General features: G+C 37.4%; 2 protein-coding genes across 5 annotated transcripts; one reads left to right on the top strand and one right to left on the bottom strand.

Annotated features, from left to right (window-relative positions):
• The first annotated feature begins 9 nt into the window (after window positions 1-9).
• On the top strand, window positions 10-878 carry LOC110847743 (signal peptidase complex subunit 1). The gene is made up of 4 exons (XM_022094741.2): window positions 10-176; window positions 235-294; window positions 372-458; window positions 553-878. Exons 1-4 carry the CDS (start codon window positions 141-143, stop codon window positions 673-675), a joined length of 306 nt encoding a protein of 101 aa, XP_021950433.1. The 5' UTR covers window positions 10-140; the 3' UTR covers window positions 676-878.
• LOC110847742 (tripartite motif-containing protein 2) lies at window positions 877-10,838 on the bottom strand. Of its 4 annotated transcripts, XM_022094738.2 has the most exons (9): window positions 10,411-10,838; window positions 7,378-9,370; window positions 6,811-6,965; window positions 3,810-4,031; window positions 3,634-3,685; window positions 3,374-3,542; window positions 3,035-3,289; window positions 2,310-2,921; window positions 877-2,212 (listed from the first exon to the last, which is right to left on the bottom strand). In XM_022094738.2, exons 2-9 carry the CDS (start codon window positions 7,407-7,409, stop codon window positions 1,583-1,585), a joined length of 2,127 nt encoding a protein of 708 aa, XP_021950430.1. In that variant the 5' UTR covers window positions 7,410-9,370; window positions 10,411-10,838; the 3' UTR covers window positions 877-1,582. The 4 variants fall into 4 exon arrangements, with proteins under 4 accessions (XP_021950430.1, XP_021950431.1, XP_035705814.1 ...); XM_022094739.2 differs by lacking the exon at window positions 7,378-9,370; XM_035849921.1 differs by lacking the exons at window positions 6,811-6,965; window positions 7,378-9,370; window positions 10,411-10,838 and adding exons at window positions 4,139-4,472; window positions 4,575-6,754.
• Window positions 10,839-11,048: the final 210 nt, after the last annotated feature.

Here is an 11,048-nt window from a genome sequence, read left to right as displayed (position 1 = left end):
CTCACTTCGGTGGGTTCAGTGGAAAGTACGAATTGTAATTTGCTCAGAGGAGACGTGGAAGTGTCACAACAACATAAGCTGTTTAAAAAGTTTGACATTTTGAGAATTTCCATAAAATAGTTTACTTTGAGATCTGCACAATGGGACTTACCGACTGGTTTGAAGCTCTGCATATGGTAAACCCCTTCACATTTGGTTTTGATTTCAGATTATAGATGGATTATATCCTTGCAGGATTATGATGGTCAAGCCAGAGCAGAGAAATTTTCACGGATTATCATTCTTCTATTTGGGGTAATTTCCCAAATAAATTAGCGTATTATTATATAATATACGAATCTTGTTAATTATTATATTGGATGTTTTAATAGATCGTAGGATTCGTGTGGGGTTATGTAATTCAACAATTTTCTGAAACTGTTCGCATTCTTGGTGCTGGATTCATTCTTGCGGCAGTTGTGAGTCTTGTTTGGTTTTTGCATTAAGAAAAGATTTATTTTAAATTTCCAAATTTGAATACAAGAGTTAAAATATTCCCATAATTTCCTGCAGTTGACGATTCCCCCATGGCCCATATATAAGAGAAAAGCTCTCCAGTGGCAAAAAGTTCGACCCGTAAAGGCTGCAGAGGGAGAAAGTTCAACAGAGAAGAAAGAGACTAAAAAGAAGAAATAAAACTGAATATAATGTAAACGTGTTTGCAATTTATTCCTCTTTCCTACTCTCTTTTTTAATGGATTAATTGTATTGTACAAGATAAGATGAAATTTAATAATATTCGTTCATTTAATTATTGTTTCTAAAAACTAAACCAACGCTGCAGATTTAGATGATGGGTACCAGTAAATCAAGAATAAATGTACATGTTTTCTATACGAGACTCAATCGATCAATTTTGCTTTATTATATAATTGTCTAAAATTTCTTAATTCATAAAGTGGATACACGGGACGATGTGATGATGGCGTTCAACAACAAAAATACTGCATGTAAATAATGTACGTAAGTTCCGAAAGAATAACATTAAATTATGTGTGTAAAATGAATATCAGTGTTCGTTAGTTTCTTAAATAGGAACAACTACAAACAAAAATGAGAACAATAATGAGGTATAATTTACAATCAAGATGTCATACACATACAACTAAAGACTACGACAACTTTATCTGTAGATATGCATGAGATTTATATATAGTTTGATGGAGCCATCATGTTTCACTACTTAATTCATAAAACGATTCTCATTTTTTTCCGAAATTGCAGAGTTGGTTGGTGACTAGTTTATAAAATACACTACATTACACTTTGACCAAGTACTTGTTGAAAGTACTTTAGTTTTTCTTAGGTATCACTTTACATCATTTTTAATGCCTCAATTAATAAATGTAAGTATATTATATAATTATTTGTTCTATCTAATCTACATAATTACTCATTACAATTTGACTTGGTAAATAAGGTCTCATTCACTCACAGTTTTTGCGATAATTGAAGGTGTATTATTATGGCATATACTTTCATCCAAAGTAAATACGAGTACATTGCTTATGTATGATCAATCGGCGGGTGTGCACAAAACGAATTATTTGTACCGATATTGCTTAATTAATTCATTTCCTAGATCAACGACTACTACATGTCGACTACTTATCAAAGAAATATCAGAGGGACGTCTGAGTTTTGAAGTAAATGAATCGATTGTAGAGACTAACTTGTATCCGCCATTAACTAACTTGAATACCTGTAAGTAACTTGCTTTCTTCTCTATTCTGCATGCAATAATCAGGCCCTCCTCATCTATACAGCAGGCCCCGAATCGTCCTGGGACCTTTCCTGGGGCCTTTATCTCCTTATCATACTGCGGTCCAGCCCCGCTAATGATCAAAAGAGACGTATCAGCAACCACCAAGGTCTGGTCGTCGCTTCCCACCGCCACTCCTCCAAGCAAGCTGAATGCCTCCCGCTTGATGTCATGCTTGAATTTGCCATCCATATCAAAAACAAATATCTGTTTCTTCCCATTGTCAACAATATAGATATCTCCCTTCTTGTCGACACACAAAGATACGGGTTCCACAAATTCGTCGTATGTGAACATTGATATTGTAGATCCGTCCACAGATGAGAGACGAGTAACTTCTTTGCTTCGCCAATTCACCACCAACAGGCTTTTAGAATTCCAAGAGGACGCAATCCCAGTGCAACTCCGTCCCTACACATCAAAATATAAGTGTTAAATAAAAAAAACCATAAGCATGCGATTGCTTATGCGATTGAACGCATTGTGAACATATCAAATTTAAACGTACCTGTAAAGTCTCATTTTCTAGGCATCGTTTAATTATATTATTTTGATCAAGAACAACGATTCTCGAATTTCCAGTGTCCAAAACAAACAATTCTCCACTTTCGTTTCTTGCACAACTAACAGGTTGGGTTAATTCACCTTTTCCCCACATCCTTACGGGCGAATTATGATTCGAAACTTCTATAGAATAGTTTTCATCTCGAATAGGCCTTCCAAATATTTCTACATGCATTTTATACGTGCCCTCTGACATGGGAACAAACACTATAGAATATGTTCCATCTTCATGGTCTTGAACTCTACATTCTTGTTTTGATTTCTCTCCCTTTGTTATTTTGCATGTAACCGGATCGCCCCCTACCTTTCGAGTTTCGTCATTGTAATCACGAGTTTCTAGAATTATTTCCATTTCGATTCCTATACACTTGAGATTTCCAGGTATTTCGTTGAGAGTACATAGGGGTGGATACGTAGTGGACGTGTGAATGTCAAACGATGTCAGATCACTTTCTGTTGTGCAAAATAGGAAAGAATTCTCACGCGGATGTTTCAATGAAGAAAACGAGTCCAATTGTTGAGACAATTCAGATATTCGTTTCGTAATATTTCTCACCTGTAAATAAATTTACAAATAACTCAATCTGCATATAATCTGCCAAAGCCTTAATAGGACAACTTTAAGCATATACATGCATAAATAAATAAAACGTAATCATATATACATACTTCAACTTGATACTCTAATCCTTCGCACGAATCCCTCACTTTGGTCTTTTCCTTCTCGATAAGAGAGATTTGATCGTTCAAGTTTCGTGATTTTTTCTCAGCAGTTTCTCGAATTTTCGAAATATATGCAACCCTTCTTTTGTCAAGCAATTTAACAGCTTCCTCGTAAGCTTGTTCAACTACTTGACATGCGGAATTTTCCGCTGTAGCCAGCCTCCTAATTTCTTCAGTGATGTTTTCCTCTGCTTCATTTAACTGCAAGTTTACAATTACATGATATTTAATTTAATTATTGTGTAACAATTCAAGAAAAAAAATAAGCTTGTACGATTTGATTACCTTTACTAAAGACTCGTTAACTTTTGATCGCAAAATTTCAGCAAATCGTTTTATTGCTACAGCGAACGGGATGACATTGTGACTTCCTGATTGCAGAGAGGTATGAGGAGAACTTTTGCATGCCGAGCAGAATACAGCATCACACGTCTCACAAAATTCAAGGTGGTTACTGAATTATTGTAACAATAAAATCATTAATACACTGTACTCAATAGAGACATACATTGAAAATAAGTGAAAAATTTAAATAATAAATGCACCTATGAATGGAGCATTTCGGGATGACCTCTCTTCTCTGACAAGCCATGAGATCTGTAATCATTGTAACGGTAAGGTTAATTCATAGAGTGTACTCAATGGACATTGACATTGAAACAAGAATAAATCAATAACCTGTGTAAAACTATCAAAAATTCATATAATAAAGAACATGTACCCAAGAGCTGGTTGACTAAAAAGGAAGGTGGCAGTGCAGCAACACCACCTCTTGGAACGATGATATTTTCTCGGCATATCGGACATCTAAATGAGGTGTTGACAGGAGGGGTTGGCGTTAACGAAGAAGACGCAGTTGGCGTTGCTGGGATGGCTGGTGTTGTTGAGTACGCTGTAGTGGGAATCGCAGATGCCACAATTCGATGCAAGCACTGAAGACAAACTAATTACAAAAATCCCAAATATTAATGTTTCTATAAATAAATTTCATACAAAAACAATTTAAAAAAAACGAAAATGTGTGGTTTTGTAGACAAAATGAATTCTCACCCGTGTGCGAGCATTGGAGAAGCCACACGAATACCACACCACTTTCATATTGATGACTCAAAGTCATTTGCCATCAAGGAAGAAAAATGGAGAACTTTTCACACAACTCGTCTGCACTGCCAGCGAGTTTCACGTGTTTTTCTTCCTCTCTCCTCCACCTCTCAAACCTTCCACACTTTCCACCACTGTTTACGTCTTTGTTCAAGTCCTTTTCAGGGCGCAAAGATGGCCCCAACCAAAAAACGACCTTCTCGGAAAACAACTCGGAATCCCCCTGACACCGACCACCCCCAAATGCAACCCGCGAGTGCTGTTGACGACTCGGATTCTTCCCCTGACACCGACCACCAAAACACGGAAGGGCGTAAGTTTTCTACCCTCTTATTTCACCCCACCCCCACGACACAGCATATTAAATATTACTATTATTAATTACCTTGAATTTATTGTTTTTTTAGGTGGTAGGAGTTTGAGGAAGCGAAAGAAGGTGTCCTACACGTATGATGACGACTCGGAATCTGCCTCCGATACCGACCACTCTCCCATGGAACGAACGAATGAAGGTGACGATTCGGATTCTGACCACGGACAAGCCCACCCCCACTCTGATCACATGAATGATGATGAAGACTCGGCCCATTCCAATGACACCGACCACTCAAATTCTGACACGGAGCCCACCTCTGACCCCGAACACCACTCTGCGGGTCAAGTGGATGAAGACCAACTCTCCCCTCATTCCACACAACACTCTGCGGACGAGGAGGAGGGGGAGGAATATATTTTTGACGCACCCCCATCTCCATCTCCACCACCACCGCGACTCATTTTGACGTACGGGGATCGCGTCATGGAATACAACCCCACAATACCACTTCCGCACATGGTTGGAGCGCCCGTCACGTTTGCTATTTTTATGCAACATGGGGACGGACAACTTCAGAGAGTGGAACCAATGGGTAATAAAACTACTCTCAATCATCATGATATTATGCATTTTTTATGAGGATGACGACTGACTCAATAAATTTGCTAAATATGTAATGGATTATCTTGTGCATTATTTTAGCTAATCCTCCTCCACCACCACTCCCACTTGCTCCAGTTCCACCACCACCCCCACCAGCAGAAGTTGAAATGTGGCACCCTCCCAAGGGGACGCTAAAGTGCATTTTTGATGCTATCAAGGCTCATTTGGGATGGGGCGACAATCCAGGCGAAACGGATGCCAATTTGGGCGAAAGTGAGGAATTCGTGGAATTGATGGAATCACTTCCTGTTCGTGGCGTCCATACTTTAGGACTAGGACCCCTTCCAACCACCCCAATTCGACAAGATGGCAACATTGTTTGGATCAAATGGCAAGGTGTAGAGGTGAAAGCCTTGATGTACAAAGTGCAAAAGGAGTTATTTTTCACTTGGAGTAGGTCAAGAAAAATGTGCACTGTTGCAAACTGTTGGTCAATAGCTGTGGTAAGTACTAGAATTATTCAATTTCTACATCAATTTCATATTATTATTCTATAAGCATATGATTTATTATATTTTACAGGATAGAGTGATTGGCTACTGCCGTGTGGATTCGATCAAATTAAATGAGATTTTTCTGCTGAGAGACGCCACTAATGTCCAACCCAACATCATCGTCCTTCATCCAACCCTTCGTATGACCCCACATGACGAAGAAACCATTAATGTGTGTTTACGAAATGAATATGTACCCTTTTGGCACCGGACCATTGCCAAGTACATCACTGAACATTCCAACTGTCGTTTCGTGGTGGATATGCGGTGGAGTTTTGCCACAACGCTCTCCCTGGAGAAATTCAACACTTTTGCCGTAAATAACTTCCTCAATCCTAATTTTATGATAATTATTAATTGAATGATTAATGAACTGTCGATCTGTTTTGAATAGGTTGCAACTTGTATCATGACCTTTCTCCACAATAATGCTTTTCCCAATTCCACTCACATCAAGATTCGACTGAGGATGGGTCCGATCCACTTCAAAGCTGCCGTCTGGCAAGAAGTGCGGAAGATACTTGCCCGGAATGGGTTCAAATTTATTGTGACTCCAGCCACTAACCAACTCACCCCCAATCATATGTTTCCAGCCAGTGTCATCAAGCTGCAGCCACACACGTATCAAGGTGATGATGGAAATGGTGCAGTAAAAGATGGACTGCTAACTTCAAACACCAGCGTTCTAGCATCAGGTGCGAGTGTAGGAAATGCCATTCCTCAGAGACCACTCGCCCAACATCTCCATAATGTCGTGATGCTGTACCAGGACATTCTTGACCCTGAAGAATACGACCCCGAGGAGACTGAGACCCGCACCCGCCACGCAGAATTCATGGGAATATTGGCTACACTGATGGGAACTATTCTTGAACAAGACTTTAAAGGACACCCAATGCGACCCCTGACTGAGAAGCTTACCCACTATGATATAGTATTTGATTATAATGTGTTTAGGAGACTTTTTCAATTTAAAACAGGATGTACAATTATCGTACAGAGGGAGGGCAATGGCATTCCAATTATTAATGGACAACCTCAATTTGTTTGGTAGAATGTCGCAATATTACTCGTTAATCTTCACACAAATTATAATTTGAATCATAACATGATTCAAAATAATTAAAAATGATTAAAAAATAATTCACCTGTGTGCGAGCATGAAATGAGCTTTGGTGTATGTTCAGAATTGTTGTATGTGCATAAGCAAGTGGAGCACGTTAGGAAATTCTCGTTAAAGTCCAAAAAGTTGATATTAACCGTCTCCACCAACGTTGATATCATGTGCTCCCCCATCCGAGTTCTGAAAACAAAGGAGATTTTGGAATCATTTTTATACTAGATGGAAATCTTACTACATTTTAGTATATATCCCATTGAAAAGGTCAAAGTTCACAAGCATGCCAATATATGCATACGTTCATATATCTATGAAATAAAGCTACGATTGGACAATGGGATATAATATAATATGCATGATATCAAAATTCAATTTAAAAGCGGTTGACTGAAACAACACAAGTGTAACACTTTATAAAAATTCATATTATGTTAAAAATGAATTGAAAATAAGCGCCTGCTTAATTTAATTACTTAATTTTTGTCCAGACAAAGTTATGTATAGAATTACTAATAAAATTTCATTGTCTAAAGACGTGGTTAAAAAAGCAGCTCTTGGGTATTAGGTAAAAATGAAACTAAAAATACAAACTCACTGAAAGGCAACTTGAATCCTGTCAGTATCCATACTGTTTCCTCTTCTTGTTAATTCAATCGTCAAACTCAAAACCAAAGGAAAAGCGACAATGATATCCGAGCAAACCACTTTCTTTATGTATTATTTATGTATAATGTGATACAAGCTAGGTACAATTTACTAATATGTATTTATAAGGTTGAAGTATAAGCTTGTTCTTTTAAACATTACATTAGCTCCTACAAGTACAAGTACATACACAAACTACCGAGGTAAGTATACAATACGCATACGCATAATAATAAACCAATAAATAAATGACATTCCTAACTAAACCCTCATCGGTTACTAGTCAGCGTTTCCCTTTACACATAAACTTAATAAAACCATAAGCCACTAACATAAAAAATACACAAACAAATAATACGGGTCTAAAACATACATTAATTTATATCACTTGCATGGTTAAAAGTTTAAAACCGGATACTCCAATCACTCCAGTAATAGTGGGGTGGAAATGGGTTTGTGGTTATTACCATAAAATAAAAGCCTACAAGATTTCAGTTCATGTTTCTGAATCTCTTGAACATAATTAACATAAGATCAAGTCCATGTGCTTCGAGATGTTTCAACAAAAATAGAACAAGTTTAGTCGTCGTCCAGCGTTTTTGTTCAGGGGCTGCGTGCACTACATATATCGGATTTTACTTTGTGGTTGATGATGATTCTCACTTCCTAACCACACACGCACAAAAAAGGATAAAACTGGTTGTGCTAAAAGCCGTCTAAGCCGAACCACCTCTCAAATCTTCTATCTGCATGCAATGCAACTTTAAATAATTACAGTCTGTAGTTTGTTTGAGGCTGGCTGGCTGACTGACTACTCGGTTCTGTGGGGTTGGCTTATGGTTGCATATGTTGTATTATGTAGTTCGTGATATGCGCAAAGTTCCGTTGAAGTTGAAATCAGTAAAAGTCAATGAACCTCCACGTGCACTTTGTGGATGATGATAAGCACATAAAATGTGATTTAGGAAGTACTTTTGGTTCCTAGTTACGTTAAGTACTCTTACTATACATAAATTGATGGGTTTATCTAAAGATTTTTTTCTAAATGCGACATATATCAACGAGAACGAGATGGATTCGTAATTATTTTAGCAAACCACTCTCGCCTTTCAAATTGGTGACATTGCTTACTAAATAATCGGATTAGATGGCATTGTCCATTCATGTTAGATTAGAATGAACGAGACAAGAATTGCATATACCAATGGTGACACAGGAATTACTTTACGAAAAGCTGAATGAACGTGGTAGTCGTCTCACTTTAATTTTTCATCCCATCTGCCTTCAACAAATGCTGGCTTCAACCAAGTCTTCCTAACTAACTGCCCCAAAGTGTAAATATTGGCTTAACCTTATTACATCTATCTTGTATGAACAACAAACAGAGTTTCCTATTCGCACATTTGACCTGCGAAACACACGGTCATACAACTTTACGAGAATTTTGTTTACTGGAGATCACCAACCTCAGTCCTATCACTTATCTAAATATATTATAGGATGTCCGATAAATCCTTGCGATAGATAACACTTGCAAGTAATAATACACGCTACTACAGTAAAAGAAAATAAACTGAGTTGTGAAAGCCAGAAGAGAGACAAATTATAAACAATTTTTAATATGAGTGGTTCGATGAGAGGTATGGCCTACATTTTTTGCATACTCTACAAGGGTTGCATATAAGTCAAGAAATGATTAATGCAGCTCAAACAATCTCATCCTCAGCACTAGCTATTACCCTTCAGTTAACCCCATATAGTAAAATCACTGATAAGAAATGATATTTAATGATGTTAACATAAAATTAAAATCGCATTAATATAAACTAAACAATCTATACGACAGAATACACATTCCACATTACAGTTTTTATGTGTCTGTCTATCAAATAACTTGTAGTAGGGTAGTGGTAATGTCTTGTTGGTGAACAATGTGAGAAAACCTGAAAGGAACAAAAAATGAAGGGTTGAATAAAATAAAAAGCCAACAAAACAAATATTATTATTGTAATGCAAATATACATGACGAGTGTTAAGTTAAGCTCCGTATTCATAAGTTGTTTTTTCACGGTGAAAGCAAATAATTTATGTACTTCAAGCTTATGGTGAGACAATAATGCTATTATGCGGGCTTGGGTGTGGGGAGGTGAAAAAGGGACACGGACCAAGAAAAATCACAAATAAGCGATAGGATAGTGTCAAGGCTGTATGGCCCGCTTCTCGTCCATTGCATTATGACTCATCACTACCCGAGCAGCACCATAAATTCATGGTAAGTACCGGACAATTTTTGCTCAAAAAATTTTAAAACGGACAATTTGATCTTTTTTCCTACCATAATATATACCTAGACATATTACATCATAAAGCCTATTGGATTCCCGTTCGAAATTAAATTTTAGTTAATTAAATTTTTCAGGAAAAATTTAAAACCAAAATTATAGCGATTCGAACGGAAACCCAGTATGTAATATATCTAAATATATATTATGGTAACGAAAAACATCAAATTTTCAGTTTTAAAATTTTTTGAGCAAAAATTGTCCGGTACTTACCATGAATTTATGGTGCTGCTCGGGTAGTGATGAGTCATAATGCAATGGACGAGAAGCGGGCCATACAGCCTTGGATAGTGTCATCGTGCATTTACTTGGGTAATAGGTTCCAGTGATATGTATAGTAAAATTTATCAATTTGCGATGATAGTTTCATATATGATATATATGCTGAATGTCAAATTTGGTTATCGCTTTTGCTTTTATTATAATATTACTTAACTTTGCTTTAATTATTACACTAAACGCGTAACAGAAGCACCAGCATAAAATAAAACTCTACATATATGTTTCAGCATTCCATTTATCAGACGTTTGAATCGCATAGCTGGATAAATTCAATTGAAATGACGCTAAAAACTAACCAGATACCCGTTAATGACTCCCCAACTTTTATGTTTAAGTACAAACTATTTCAAACTACTTACCTGGTTTTCCAAAGGTGGTCCCTCGAACGAATTAAAATCCGTACAAAAAATGTGTAGTCTACTCAATCACTCACATCACTTATTTCAAGTCATCTTTATTTTTCCTTTCTGAAATCGCGTCGTCTTGTTAACTTTTGTCGCTTGGTTTATAACTTCAACTTGTACTACGAATGCTTGTGGCGAAGTGCGCAGCAAACTTGCGAGAAGTCGATACTGCTTGAAAATTTAAACGCAAATTGCTCGCTTTGTTGTTGTGCTTTTATCTTCAGAGGTCGGAATTGCGAGAGAATTGAGAGAGAGAGAGGTACGTGCGCTATAAAAAAGCTGCTGTGGGTAGTATTTCGTACTGCGACAGTTGGTTCAACTTTACGATGCAGCGTATAAAGTCTAGTTTGCTTTGCACACGACGAGGAAGAAAGGAACAGAGAAGAAAGGAATACACTCGCAGTGAGTTTTATATGGCTGGAGGCCATACAACGAACGGATAGTGCACAAATGTTTTCCTCGTCAGCTGTCTCACTCTCCCCAACCCACCCACCTGCACTCAATATTTCGGGGTCAACAACTATCCCGTCAGCAGGCGCATGTCAATAATACTACCAAAATTGCAGTCATTCGATGAAATATTTGTGAAAATA

Source organism: Folsomia candida, unplaced genomic scaffold (genome assembly GCF_002217175.1).
Source record: "Folsomia candida strain VU population unplaced genomic scaffold, ASM221717v1 Fcan01_Sc003, whole genome shotgun sequence".
Classification (NCBI taxonomy): Eukaryota; Metazoa; Arthropoda; class Collembola; order Entomobryomorpha; family Isotomidae; genus Folsomia; species Folsomia candida.
Note: the sequence above shows the minus strand (reverse complement) of the source record. Positions and strands in the feature narration are given on the sequence as shown.